A 15188-nucleotide genomic window follows, 5' to 3' on the forward strand; every position below is an offset into this window, starting at 1 on the left:
CCAAGCAAACAAAGCTGTCTCAGGTAGTAAATGACCTACTAAATACATCTATCGAGGTATTTCTTTTTCTCAAAAAAATGATTTCGATGAATTTTGACGATATTATATCACCGTTCACGGACAAATTGACTAAATTTCCGGGTTTTTTTTCGACAACGACGAAAGTCTCCCAAATGTTAATGTACTCAAAGGAAAGAATGAACCTTCATCTACAAAAAATCTCGTGATTCTCGTTAATATCTTAAGAATTCGATGTCCACCTAATGTTTCCAACAACTTCCATTTTCCACAACGCGAAAAGATTGTCGCCATTGCATGCATCGTAAAAGCATAGAGCAAGGAACGCAAACATGGTATGACCTTGTGATCCCATACGCGCCGCCCGCCCACTGACTGGTCGAGCTTGAGTTGGCCTGCTTAATATTCATAAGTCATTCATTGCACGTTCGCACGTGTTGTTCAGGCCGTCGGCCGTCGGTGTGATTGCGAATCATGAAATCTCGCAAAAGTCTTCATTTTTCAACCGGCGATTTGGACCAAACATTAGAAGTCTCCTGCACGTGTTTCACATGAAAAAGAAGCGTATACTCTCCTCTATCTACTAAGCCTTGTCATTTCTTTTGGCCGTTTTTAAGAATCGAATGTATACCTAAAAAAAACTATCGGCCCTCGCTTTTGTTGATATAAAATATGATTTTGTTTGACAGGCCGTAATAGCACTTTATATTTGTACAAAGCAGTTATTTTTGGTAACAAAATAAAGCACACGATTTCAACTTTTCAATGATTTAGCCAACTTGGCCAAACAGTGCACGTATCCAGGTACTTTTTGTGTTTTTCTGTAGTCTCGAATACATCTCGTAAAATCTCGCGTACGCTTTTGGGCCATGCGTGCGTGACCTCGGGACAAGAAACTGAGGTCAAACAGGGCTGTGTGCGTGACACAGCCACTGACTGAGCCCTGGCTACGCTGCCGATTGGGCGTTCGTAAACGGGAACCCGAGAAAGGTCACTCGAGAATGGGTTTTCGAATACGCCCTGAAAGTATACGTGTATTACAGGTTATCCATAGTTTAATTAGTTAGAATGGAAAGAGCACCTTCTTGTACGTTGCCCATCCGGTTTTCTTTAGCTGACGTTGGTAACCTAGGCGCGACAGCAGAGGCCAGTAGTATTATTGACAATCATCCACAATCACTCAGCAAGTTGGAAGACCATGGCTGATTCAAACAACAACTTTTGCGCTGCGCGCTCGATACTCAAAGCACGTGCGATCGCGAACGTCTCTAGTGACACGCTACTATAGTCAAAACGTCATCTCGATATTATGTCATAATCCTGGCTCCCTGCTGTGCATTATGATGCGCGTGGTTCTTGGTAACCAGTGCTCCGGTGTCGTATGAAATAAAGACTCCGTGAAATACGGACTCATTGGTTGTTTTGCGCGTGCCTCGTTATAAAACTAGTTACGTGTGAGGGAAACATTATAGTTCCTACAAGCAAAGGGATGGGTGTCATAGGAGTTCATAAGACTCGAGTTCCAATTAGTTGACTTAGTCCAAGTCGTCCAACCATCATGCTTCGAAGTAAAGTTAAGTCCCACGGACGCGCATCATGTCACATCCCTTTATTACGTTTCGATACACATATTTTATAATTCGTCATACATATTCATAAATATGTAAATTATTTTGATATATAAAATACAATGATTCTTAATAGATCACATGAACAGTCAAGGCACTCCTACAGTATGCCCAACTGGGCATGCACCATCATTATTACCCATGAACCCGATACATAATGACGTCACTGCTTGATACACGTGTGCTTTCTCACGGTTAGTCTGGTTCCCTGACCACATGATCCTAATGTACATGTTATGTATATGTCATAAGGTAACCGTCACATTCAAAAGTAGAACATGTCGCAGTAAGGCCCCACCCTCCACCCCGTACGAGTGCATTCTGGGTTCATTTTCTACGTACGGTACATGTAGGGAAAGATACATTCAATACTTGGCAATACGCCTGCCATTGAAATTGTAATGCGCAGACAATTATGAATTCCAAATGTTCAAAAGTGATGACAAGCATGACATGTATTTTGTTGCTGAATGAAAACTACGTTTACGCCCGTGGTCAGCTCGGTGCAGCCGTGATTACTTGATCAAGCGCATTGCAACGGTCCTTTATACCATTTTTTCGCTATGGCTAGCTGTTTCTCTTTGAAGCGAAAATAAGTACAACTGTGGTTGTAACTGGTGCGGTAACAATCTGCTGTAAGGCAGTGAACCATTTTCAAGTAAAACTTTGTGAAAACGTTCTGTAACAGTAAGATGTAAAATTGCTGGGGACGCGTCACATTTTCTCGGCATACATAATGCGAGCATCCGCGTGTCAGCGAAATGAATTCGGCAAACTTCGGACATTTTCGGAACTGGCATGATTCTGGCCGTGTTTGGTAAACCTTATTTTGTTTACATGTCGGCTACCTGGCCTAAGATTTGTCGGATAAGTAGTCTGAATCGTTTGGTCTAGAAACCATACCGTATTATGGGTTAGAGGTTGGTACTACATTTGACAACCGTTCCATCATAAGAGGCACTAAATGTCTTTGTGCTCTCATTGGATAGAACAACTGGTGACATGGGTCAACACTTCCAAGCATACACATGCACAGAATGTGCGTGTATTCATCAAGGAAGGCTGCAAGTAATTACCGGTATTAACAATGCTTTGCGAAGTATGCATTTCCTCCACAAGTTGTAAAACTTCTACTTCTACTGCTACGTTGATAATTGGCAAAGTCCCCACGACGGTGTGTGAGTGAAGGAAGGGCGATATCCTCTCGCCTCGTCCCAACCCAACTCCTTCAATAAAACACACCTGTAAACACTGACATCATTAAGTATCAGAACTTTCTGGGGCCCATGATATACTTTATACAGTTACTAATTAACATAAACACCTCATTTACTGACATGATCAACGCTGCGAACCAGTTGTATGCACTGATCCAAAACCTTTACAAGCACTTGCACAATAAGCTCGCAACTGGGCGAAAGTAAACCCAAAGCGATATATACAGATCTATTTAGTCTTCTTATGTGCATGTACATGTAGCATTTAACTTTATAATATTCTATTAATTGCAATAAATCCAGCGCAAAATTGGCGAAACAAACTGAATTTTCAAGAATTACATAGATTTGTAACCACCGTTTAACTGTTGACCTTTGAACACGTAACTTTAACAATATGAACAGCACAATTTTAATACTAGACAAATTGTCAGTCTTTCAATTAACTGAGATTACTTAGATTTCCTTCAGATGGGAGATCAGTACAAATTCTTCCCCAGGTTTCGCACCCAATTTATTCACCTTAACCTATTTCATGCTGCACCCATTTATGTCAACTTGACACCTTTTTGTATTTAACAAAATCAATTTTCACCCATTTGAGCCTGTACATTTGTGCACATTTACAAATGTATGCCCAGTTATAACTGTCTACATGTATGACTTATATCTATTTTTACCCATTTGTACCTATTTACATGTATACCCATTTGTACCTACTTATGCCTACTTGATACAGGTATTTCCGAACCATTTATACCTGTACTTTTGAAACGACAGTTTGCCTTGACCAAGTTACACCCGTATAATATAAAAGCTAAAGCATTTTTAATTTTTTTTAATATATTTTTTTTTAGATCACTACACTATTAACTAAACGTAGAGTCCAAAGTGATCCCACTTGGCCACACCTCTTGGTATAAAGCACCACCTACTGCTGATTTATTCATTTATTCACTTAGGGGCTGCAGCATATTTGGATATATGAATATTCAACAGCTGTCATTGATCATCAGTGATTTCTGGTGCCTTGTCTTCTACCGAGATCCAACTTATGTACATTTTTATACCCTAATGCCGAGTTAATGCAGCACCTAAATACAGAAAACTTAACAATATGCGACCGCTATCCAACAAAGCACAGAGTAGGAAAAAAGAAGGGGGTCCCTTCCCCGCCCAAATTTTCCCCATGGGGATTTTCTGAAATGAATCGAATCACTGCCAAAACGTCATTTGCACTTACATGATGCTGCAATATACACACTAAACAAAACACGTTTACAAATTGTGTGAAAATCCTTTGATAAGATTTTGTATTCCAAGGGAATGGAAAAATCGAGTAATATCGCTGGATCATGTCATGGCTTAATTGACAAGGGGCAAAAAAGAGACCGGGCGAGCTATCGCTACAACGAATGCCATACCGAAACCCATCCTGGAAGTTCAATGAGCTGAGTACTCAACCACACCCTCGTCGACCCAATTTCATTCGAAATATAAAAATAACATCCTTTGGGTTTTCGAAGCAAAACCACTCTTCCATAGCCACAGGCTCTAAAATTTCACATTTTACACAAAATTGTAAATAATCCACAGTATGACCTTAATAGGGTTGTTTACAGCATGTACATATGCAGAGAGCTAGATTTGTTTGCGCTGGAGGAGCCAACTACTGATACTTTGGTGGTCTCCATAGAATTAACCAAGACGTGATTCAATCATGCTCTGTTGAACTAGATGGGAAGTCTTGCTAACCTGCCGCACACACACACGAGAAATCTTCGTTCAGCTCCTGTAAGTTGTTTCTCCAGCAGCATCCTCTACATTCCAACACAATATCCACTGTGATAAGAAGACTTGATCCCCTTTGTGTCCAAGACAGGTTCTCGTGATGGTCTCTTAACCTCTCCGCATCAATCTAGTGCACAATGCAGTCTGGAAACCAGACCGCAATGGCAGCTGAGTATATATAAACCAGCAGCAGCCTGTATAATTCTTGCACAAAACCAACAGAGACGAAAAGACTCCCCTTCGTGTCCAGACTGGTGCTCACGATAATCTTTACCTCTCCGCATCAATCTGGTACACAATGCCCACTGGAAACCAGACTGCAAAGGCAGCCCATGTGTGAACCGACAGCACCCTTTACATTCCTGCAAAAACACTCACTACGAACTGTGCACGACCGACGGGTCTTCAAGCAATTTTCCTAGGCGGTCCACCAACTCTAAGAATGGTGGTCGCTTGTGCTTATCAAGCCGCCAGCAATCGTTCATCATGGTGTACATGATCTGCGGGCAGCCAGCTGGCAATGGAAGCCGTTTTCCCTGCCGAAGAAACACTTCCACGTCCTCCACACGACGTTTTGTTCCATCTGCATCGCTGTACCTAAAGAGGCGCAAATGCAAACAAGCAAAAAACATCAAAGACAGTTTTAAGCTGCAGTGTGACATTAGTGCAGTGTTTTGCATGTGTGTATTGAGGAGGGGCCTGTTTTGTTGCCTGCGTGTATTGAGAAGGGTCACATGTTGTTTGCATGCATGCAGTTAGAAAGGGCACGCGTTGTTGCCTGCATGTATTGAGGAGGGGCATGTTCTGTTGCCTGCATGTGATGAGGAGCAGTATTTTATTGTTGCCTGTGTATATTGCAGAGGTAGTTCTGTTGCCTGCGTGTAATGAGGAGGGGCTTGTTTTTTTGCCTGCGTGTATTGAGGAGGGGGCATGTTTTTTTGCCTGCGTGTATTGAGAAGGGGTGTGTATTGTTGCCTGCATATATTGAGGGGCGTGTTTTGTTGCCTGCATGTATTGAGGAGGGGTGTGTTTTGTTGCCTGCATGTATTGAGGAGGGGCATGTTTTGTTGCCAGTGGCGTAGCCAGGAATTTTTCAGTGGGGGGGGGGGGGGGCACTGGGGGGGCTGGAACATTTCATGGGGGGCGTCATGTAGATCAATGATAATTTTTTTAGAAACTCAAATCTCAGTGGGGGGGCGACAAGGTTTCATCTATTAATTGTTTCCTGTTTGCTCAGTAGGGGGGGGGGGACCTGTTTTGCCTGTGTGCACAGTGGGCAGGGCCTAGTGGATTTGTCTATTACTGGATAGCCTGACTCACACTGGTTTTGCACCGTAGGAGAAGATTTCCCACAGGAGAATGCCGAAGCTCCAGACATCACTCATGCTGCTGAACTTGGCCCGATCAGGCCAAATGCATTCAATGGCGTACCTGCATAAATCAAAACCAAAACAGCATCAAACACAGGTGGCTGAATGAAGCATCTAACATGTCAAATACTAACAGAGCTCGACATCCACGAAACGTCAGGTCAATAGGTCCATTGTACTAGGCATTATAATTGCACAATCCAGAAAATCTCCCCTGAAATTTCCCGCGATTACGTTTTCAGGCCGTAAACAAGGTAAGGGCTCATCTCAATTAACATCTGGAACGAGCTCCCGACAAACTGCAGGTAGAATCACTTTGTTCAGAAGAAGCTCTGCATGTGTCCCGAACATGCTCCGACAAAATTTTCGTTAACATCTACTTGACTGACCAACACTGACAACTTTCACTGCAGGAAGATTGCAGGGAAGTTGTTCAGAACCCTGCAACTTACATCGGATACAATGTCCGGAGCTTATCTGGAACTCGTCCCCAATGTGAATTGAGATCGGCCCAAATATCATTGAGCTAAGATTCCAAGGAATCTGTTCACCTTACATGAGCAATACATTCGGCCTTTATTCATGCATAAAAAAATTGCAAATTCTATGAATAATATTTTCACTTAAACAAGGTTGCTGGAATGTTCTTATCCAAACACAAACTGGGATCTGCCAGCACAACTTGCTGGCACTCAAGCATGAAATGGCGTGTGGTACATGCTCTGCATACCACGTAGATAAGAATTCAAACCAACGAAAGATTTAACCGCTGGTGTCCTAAATTAGATACAATATGAAGATCTAATCATAATTTTCTACAAAATAAAGAATGATTGGCAACAAATTGCTAATTACATACATGTGTATAAACTTTGACAACGCTTGGAACAAAATAGAAAAAAAATATAATTTCTGTTTAGGTTTTGTGGAACTCAAAAAGGTTGTCCGTATTGACACAATACAAACAATGCATTGAAAAGGACACCCCAAATAGGCAGTGCATTTAATTTTCCGAGTTATACATTTCGAGCAATAAATTTTGTCAGACTACTCACATCAAGAGGGGCAGCTGTCTGTTTTGTCCGGAGGTTTCATAATACCCTTCGGTGGTGTACTTCCGTGCAAGGCCAAAATCGCTGATCTTGACTTCCGGCTCCGTGGTATCTGATGCGTCTGAGGCCACCAGGACATTACGCGCAGCCAGATCCCTGTGCACTACGTTCATTACTCCCAGATATGCCATACCCTTCAAAACACAACACAAAACTTGTTCGCTGAGAATGGGTATCTACATTTGATGTTGAAAAGGTTTATCAAAATGTTCATTCAATTTAATGCAATTCAAATAGACATATACTATAAGTTATCCCGTGAGTGCGAGTGGAACACTGAATAATGTAGTTCGGCCTCGTGGTATGTGGGACACAGGGGCACTACATTTTCCGTGTTCCACGAGCGAGAGTGTGTTAACGAATTTATCTTCAAGCAAACTTGACGCACAGTAAAGATGGAACACGCACACTGTACACAAACTTTTCAGCAGTTATCCTGTTGCACGTGCGTGTTGTACGGAGTGGGGCTTGCATCTTAGAAAAGCGCAATACGCAGAGTGCGGTATGGACCGTGGCCGTGCTACATGGTAATATGTAGCACGGCTTGTTGCCATGGATCGACCAATCAGGACCGAGGATTCAAGTTTACTTGAAGATAAATAACAATACCGAAGTCTTATATAGCGCACCTATCTACCAACAATTAGGTACTCAAGGCGCTGGAAATTATGTCTATTACTAGAGACAGGTAAATGAAGTACATTTGAAATACGGTATGAGAACCATGGTTTACGAGGTGCTGCGGCGCATATTGCAGCCACTGCCAGAAACACCAGGGCAAACCCCTTCTCTTAGCGATAAGTGTAACTGGGTTCTTTAACGTGCATTACACAACACATGGGACCTACGGCTTTATGTCCCATCCGAAGGATGAAGCAAATAATGGTAAAGTGCCTTGCTCAAGAGCACAAGCACCATGTTCCCACAGTCAGGATTTGAACCCATGTACCACGGCACACGAGTCCAACACCATAACCATTGGACCACAGAACAAGAATATACATGTACACCAAGACACAATAGTCAATAAATAATGATGACAATTATACAGAGATACATTCAGAGGGAGAATTTACAAGATAGACTTTCACAAAAAAGGGGGCGGCTGATATGGAGGCATATTCAAAAGACCAAAAGGCTTTAATATGTAGAAACGTCTTTTCTACAAAGACAACAAATCAAACATTACAAGACACAAAAAGAACACAAGAACACATTGTGCATCAAATAATGGTATGCTGTATGCACAGAATAAAGAGGAAAAAATGAAAGAGCAATGTTCAATAGAACAAAATAGAACGAAAGACCCCACAAGGGAGTCTTTTCTATGTCTTCCCCATAAGGGAAGCGCCATAGAGTTTTAGATTTCAATAGGAGGAAAGGGGGAGGAAAGGGGAACAAAAGAAGGAAAACAAAGCTCTTCCCACAAGTTAATGCATGTAAGGTTGTGTGTACTTGTTCTACATAACCCCCTAGGACAGACACACAAAGGGAGAACAACAGATCCTTTCAGTCCTCAGGAGTTGGGTCTTACGGTCCTCTGTGGAAGGTTTGTGTGCTTAGTCCAAAGGAGTGTGTTTTATTACAGGGACAAAGGAAAACACAAAGCATTGTCCTCGGGAGTATAGTAAAACAAGAGTTTGTGCACCCACCTGCTGTGCAAATGTCAACATTGTCTACGTGTTCTATACCAAGAGGTAAATGCTTAGTCTATGGGAGTGTATTATATTACAGGGACAGAGGAAAACACAAAGCATTGTCCTCAGGAATATAGTAAAACAAGAGTTTGTGCACCCACCTGTGCCACCTGCTGTGCCAATGTCAACATTGTCTACGTGTTCTATACCAAGAGGTAAATGCTTAGTCTATGGAAGTGGGTCATATTACAGGGACAGAGGAAAACACAAAGCATTGTCCTCGGGAGTATAGTTAAATAAGAGTTTGTGCACCCACCTGTGCCACCTGCTGTGCAAATGTCAACATCGTCGACAGACTGACTACCAACTTTTTCTCTCGCTTTCCTAGCATGAATTCACTCAGAGCTCCAAGGGGTAAATACTCCATGACCAGACGCAGTGGGTTATCCGGCCCAGCTGTGCAAATACAACCAGAGCAAAAAATACAATGAAACTTGGGTTGCAAATTAAAACTCTGGCCGCCAGGCAAAACTTGTCCTGGCTACAGAAATAATGCTTGTTAAATTTTGTGAGGATTTCCAAACTAATAACAATAATTTATTTCACCAATTAATTTAAGACTAAGATACAAGGAATTAAGATTTGGGACTAAGAACTTATAACAATATATGTGTGTTCACATATATCACTGCAATTGGAATCCACTGATAACTGAAATGATAGGCTTGATTTCCAGGCTGAATGAAATGTGTGTGTTTCACACACCACACCCGCACACAGTGCATGCACGTGAGGTGCCGTTGTATACTGCACCCAATTACATGTACATAGTTGGCCGCCTGTATCGCATGCAGGCTCAGCAACAACAAAGACTTGTTTTTAAGACTACTTCAATGAACAACGTTGTGCCAGGCTGGAAAAACCGGAATTCTGGTATGAACCAGAAAAGTGGCATCTCTGTACTGACCAATCCGGGCACGATATCACTTCTACATTTGTATCACCTAAGGATGTGACGTCGTGTTTAATTTTGTAAAAAATGAGCAAAAATATTTTAAGAAACATTTAAACGTTTGGCTCTTTCAATTCACAAAAGCTGATGCCTGCCCATTATATCCACAGACCGGAGTGATTGATATGACAAATCAACAATGACTGACTTTATAAATAGTGGGCAGTCATTGAAAAAAGTAAAAACTTCACTAATGAATGGAACCAGGCTGCCGAGATAAAGTTGCACTCAGGTAGGTTACCAAAATGGTTACGCAGTTGTTTTTAACTACACGTGCGGCATGCAAATGGATTGGAAGTGGAACAATGGCTTCTAATTCTGTTCGCTGAACTAGTCTATTGACCTCATTCACGAGTCAGCCATATTGGATTGAGAATGAGGTAAAATCTTCATTTCTGGAACTTGTGTAGAGAAATAAAAGCAATGACGTTACAAATTAATACCAGTCTGCTCTGATGAATCACTTAAAATTTGTAACTAGAAAACTCTGTTTTAAGCCACATTTTAAAAAAAAAAAGATAAGTGAGGCGATAGTGAATAAATAGTCTGGCACCATCCCATTCAACAGTTCACAATTAATGAAATACATTCAGGGAACACGACAAAAATGGCAAACTTGTGCATAAGGCCCATATAGGAATGCCTGAAAAGAATGCATTTCATCCAATTCTCGAGTCCTTGTTTTCAAATTGACAATCTCATCCCTATAAATTTACAGAGAAATACGAAGAAAGACTGGTACCCACCTTCCATGACCCCCAGCACCTTGACGATATTCTTGTGGTCAAAACTGGACAGCTGTTCGATCTCTTTCTCAAATTGTTGCAGTTCTTGCTCTGTTGACTTTTCTCTTCTGATTTCTTTGATGGCCACCGGTAAGTAGTTCATAGGACCTCGAGTCCAGACGCCTTGATAGACAAACCCAAAGTTACCCTAAGATAAAAAAAACGCAAAAAAACAGAGCAACGCAAGCCCAGTTACACAGGTCCCAAAGCACACAAAATTCTATTCAACATGGGCGTCGCCAGGATTTTTTCTAGAGGGTGGCAAAAAATTGTTTTGCCAAAAAATGCTTGTATTTCTCAACACATTCTCGATTTATCAGTTTTAGAGGGGGGCAGGGACATTTTGCCCCCCCCCCCCCCCCCCCACTCATTAAATTTACACCACTTTGTCTTCGCGCCTCTTTTTCTTTTTCCTCTTCCTTTTTTTTTTTTTTTTTTTTTTTTTGCTTTTCCGGGGGGGGGGGGGGGGGGGGGGCAAGTGCCCCCCCTTGCCCCCCCTCGCTACGCCCATGCTATTCAATATGCCAGTTCGGTATTTCAACTGCACCCGTGCAATGATACTGGCACATTTTCAGTAAATCTAGTGTTACATGTTTTTTTTAAGCCCAGAAATGAAACAGTCTTTCATGTTTTTATTGTTTAAATTGGTGCACAAAAACTGGAAATCCTCAATTATTGAGCTGTAAATGTATTTATGTGGCCTGTTTATATTTGTGTGTGTGTCCAGAGGGGATGGCCCGGACGACCACCTGTGGTTTGGCAAGTAGCCTTAAAGCTAGAGTCCATCATTTGCAGCCATCCGAAAAGTAACTGGCGTAATTATTGTTCAAAAACATACTTGGTTGAAAGATAGTAAGGGGACTAAACTCCCTGTGAAATTATTCTTTCTGGGAAGCTGTCATTTTGAAGTAATCAACGAAAGAAGGCCTTTCGAACGGTGATTCTTAAGAAGCACCGTAGGAAAATTTAATTAATACGGTAGTTCGTTTTGTTATTCAGTGCAGCGCGCACAAGTATTGGAACGACGCACACGCGCGCGCGGTTGTTGTAATTCGTCGGATCAGTGCGCGACGTCGCGTATAGCTGCAATTCAAAACAATTCAAAACATGATTCAGTAACTTTTGATTTGAAATTGAGATCTTAGAATGCTGTTTTTCTCGGAATGTTCAGCTGAAGCTGAGCTGAAACTTCATCAGGTTAGTTGCTCATTATCCTTCATTAGATTTTGAACTCTTTTGTTGCTTCAAACGAACAAAATGCACAAATTACAAATGATGGACTGTAGCTTTAAGGGATCTTCCAGATAGTGTTACGGTACATGGGCAGAGTAAAAAAATATAAACAACAAAATCTTGGAATGGAAAAGACCCTGGTATTTTAAAGGCAAAATCATCTCGTGGACGTACAGGAAAAAAGTAGCAATAGACATGTGGTGTAGCTACATCACAAACATCATGCATGGGTTTACTCATACGAATAAACAAGCCTCGTATGGGGTCCGTGCCAAGAGGGCGCCCTTTTACCTAGCAACGACGTCCCATGAGCGGGACACATACATTTCGCTTGTTGACGCGCGCACACACAAACGTGTGTTCACCGTCGATCGTGGACATCCTATTGTCCCTCTTTTGTTTGTACTTTTTACAAAGACTCCCATAGGTTTTGTACACGACCCCAATTGCGGACGTATGCTGGGAATCGTGGACGATATTGTTCTTTTTTGTTCTCTGATATATTTTGTTCATGGTTGAAAAGATGAACACGTTCCTTGTGTGTGACGCAAGTACACCAGGGGATTTCTACTATGTACACGCAGTGGCTGCGCTTCACAGCAAAATATTGCAGTCAGGCAAGATGGCGTCGTTCAGTCACCCCCAACTGTACTTTCTTTGCCGGTGAGGGGGTACTTGTGAACGGAGCGGATAGCTGGTCCAAGACCAGTGTAAGTGAAAGTGACAGTCAATCAGTACGAAAGGTTAAACATAGATGAGGGCACTGTCAGCCACTTCAGTGACTCAGGTACTCACCTTCCCGATGGGACTTCCAATTATCTCCAATGTTCCCTCTGTAACCCTATCGATGCCATAGAACTTCATCAGCCGCCCCGTGCTTGGATATCCGTCATTCTGCAGTTAGTAATAAAAATTGCAAAATTAATGTACATGTACATCCAATCATTTACTTTTTGTGCCATTTTTGTTTTCTTTACACAACAAAACTGCGCAAAGGTGGAACCGGTAGGGTGGGATTACAATAATAATAACAATAATAGTAATTTAAATTTATAATACGCTTTTTGCATATAATTGATCAAAAGCGCATTAAAGAATCAACAATAAATGTAAAGTACATCATAATAAATAGAAAGACAGAAGGATTACGGTAATATATATATTATATTAGTTATCTTGCGAGCGTGAGTGGAACACGGAATAATGTAGTGCGTCTGTGTCCCACATACCACGAGGCCGAAGGCCGAGTGGTATGTGGGACACAGACGCACTACATTTTCCGTGTTCCACGAGCGCGAGCGCGATAACGAATTTATCTTCAAGCAAACTTGACGCACAGTAAAGTTGGAACACGCAACCTACGCGCAACTTTTGAATTCACAGTGAATTGTGCAGCACTAATCGCGTCGCGTAGGCTTAGAATAGCGCAATACGCGGAGTGCGGTATGGACCGTGGCCGTGCGGTATGGTAATATGTAGCACGGCTTGTTGCCATGGATCGACCAATCAGGATCGAGGATTCAAGTTTGCTTAAGATAATATACAATATACAATCCAGATTTATCAAAACGTACTTGTTCGAAACCAGCCAAGCACATATTTATTCCCATTCATCAATATATTTGGTCAAAAAGTCAGAGCAAGTCAAAATTCACAAATTTCCAATAATTTTGTTCAACAATTTACTTCATGTTTTGTGAAACATATCCCTCTGGCCATGTTCATGGTATTCGCCTCACATGCATAAGTACTAAAAATCTCCTTATATGGAGATTGGCGCCCACATGGCACATACTGCACAATGTGGCGCAGAATGCAAGATGTGGCGCAGAATGCGAGAATTGTGTTAAAAACCAGCAAATATTTTATCAGTGGTTTAAAACCATTCGCATGATGAGCTCTTCCAATAGGAATGATGGGGAAAACTGTGTCAGGTATTTAGGAATGGGAAAATTAAAATCTCAGGAAAAAAAATACAAGAAAACTGCAGATGTGATGTGATCAAGCTACATGAGTTGTTTGTCGACCGTGGTCAATTTTTATTTTTTTACAGATTTGAAAAGAGCACAATCTCAGCATTACTGCTGTGAAAACCCCATGCTGATACCATCTTCAGTTCAAAAATAATGGCAGTCGGAACACCAAGATATGTCACGAAGTGATGTGATGAAGTAATCTTATTTTGGCCTGTATCTCCAAATAAAAATTCCCGACAAACGACTCATTTAGCTTGATCGCATCACATATGTAAATTTAAAGCTGAAATACCTGATTGGAACCTTGTCCTGGGTAAGTGGGCATCGTATTGTTGAAGAACGATGGAACTATACGAATAAAAAAACAGAAAGTGACACAATATACCGGTTAAAACAGCCCCTTGTCAGTACACCCAATAGAATACATGTATATCCACTGGAATTGCATATGTTATTGCTCATTCCCCACTCCCCCATAGTATCAAATGGTTGGGTCCATTGACCTGTTGGTTTTAACAGTGTGTGCGCTATGCCAATGATTGCAAATGCTTATTTTGTCTACGGTAGTTTAAATTTTTCATGTGCCAAATCTGTTTGTCCACAGACGGCTTTATTCCAGCTCCGGAGCTTGATTTGAAGACAAACAACACTACCATGACTACACTAGACTTGCACGACAAAAGTGATTTTGGTGACTTATATTCAAATTAGCACAACACTATTCTTCTTCTTCTTAGTATTATTATTATTATCAATCATTTCTGGTAATGAAACCAAGGATTCCTCAAAAGCGCCCTAGGCACTGTAGCTCGCAAGCCTGAAGAAACCTGTGAAGAGGAGACAATGAGAAGAAATGACAGTTTTAGAGGTCGGAGGAAAAGCCCAGAAGAATATTCTGGGGAAAACCCCACGGAATCAGGCAGGGGCTGAAAACCCAATCCACATATTGACCCAGGCCGGATTCGAACCCGGGTCACAGCGGTGGAAGGCGAGGAAAGTACTGCTACGCCAACCTGACCCCCCCACGTATATCCACTAGACTTGTATATATGTTTATGCACATTCCCCACTCCCCCATAGTATCATATGGTCGAGGCCAACCTACATGTAACTCCCCTTGCGATTTTTTAAAAGATTTATTCACCATGGATGGGTATGGTTGGAGACCTTTACTTCACTGCATTATTAAAAAAAAAAAAGTTGAAGGCCAAAAAAAAAAAACAAGTCGGTCTCTGGTCAGCGCGCGTCGATTTTAATCATGCGCGTCGATCTTTTTTTTTTCCCAAAATGTTCCGCGGTAGCTCCAACAGCGCCCTCTATTTCCGCACCTCAATTTTTTTTACCAAAGAGCACCAAGGAATGGGAAATTGCACCCAGGCAAATTATGAAGGACACCAATGTACATGAGG

The 15188-nt window shown here is 41.7% G+C and overlaps 1 protein-coding gene across 2 annotated transcripts in view; it reads right to left on the reverse strand.

Annotated features, from left to right (window-relative positions):
- Positions 1-1587: 1587 nt before the first annotated feature.
- Positions 1588-15188, reverse strand: part of LOC119732955 (tyrosine-protein kinase JAK2-like) — a 50935-nt gene continuing 37334 nt past the window's right edge. For both annotated transcript variants that reach the window (XM_038206537.1, XM_038206538.1), the window contains 7 exons: positions 14072-14127; positions 12599-12697; positions 10532-10718; positions 9090-9229; positions 7080-7270; positions 5975-6085; positions 1588-5251 (listed from right to left, as the gene is read on the reverse strand). In XM_038206537.1, coding sequence (XP_038062465.1) covers positions 5032-5251; positions 5975-6085; positions 7080-7270; positions 9090-9229; positions 10532-10718; positions 12599-12697; positions 14072-14127 — 1004 coding nt within the window. In that variant the 3' untranslated portion in view covers positions 1588-5031. The remainder of the gene's footprint in view (positions 5252-5974; positions 6086-7079; positions 7271-9089; positions 9230-10531; positions 10719-12598; positions 12698-14071; positions 14128-15188) is intronic.

This window comes from Patiria miniata, unplaced genomic scaffold, assembly GCF_015706575.1.
Source record: "Patiria miniata isolate m_02_andy unplaced genomic scaffold, ASM1570657v1 HiC_scaffold_25, whole genome shotgun sequence".
Taxonomy (NCBI): Eukaryota; Metazoa; Echinodermata; class Asteroidea; order Valvatida; family Asterinidae; genus Patiria; species Patiria miniata.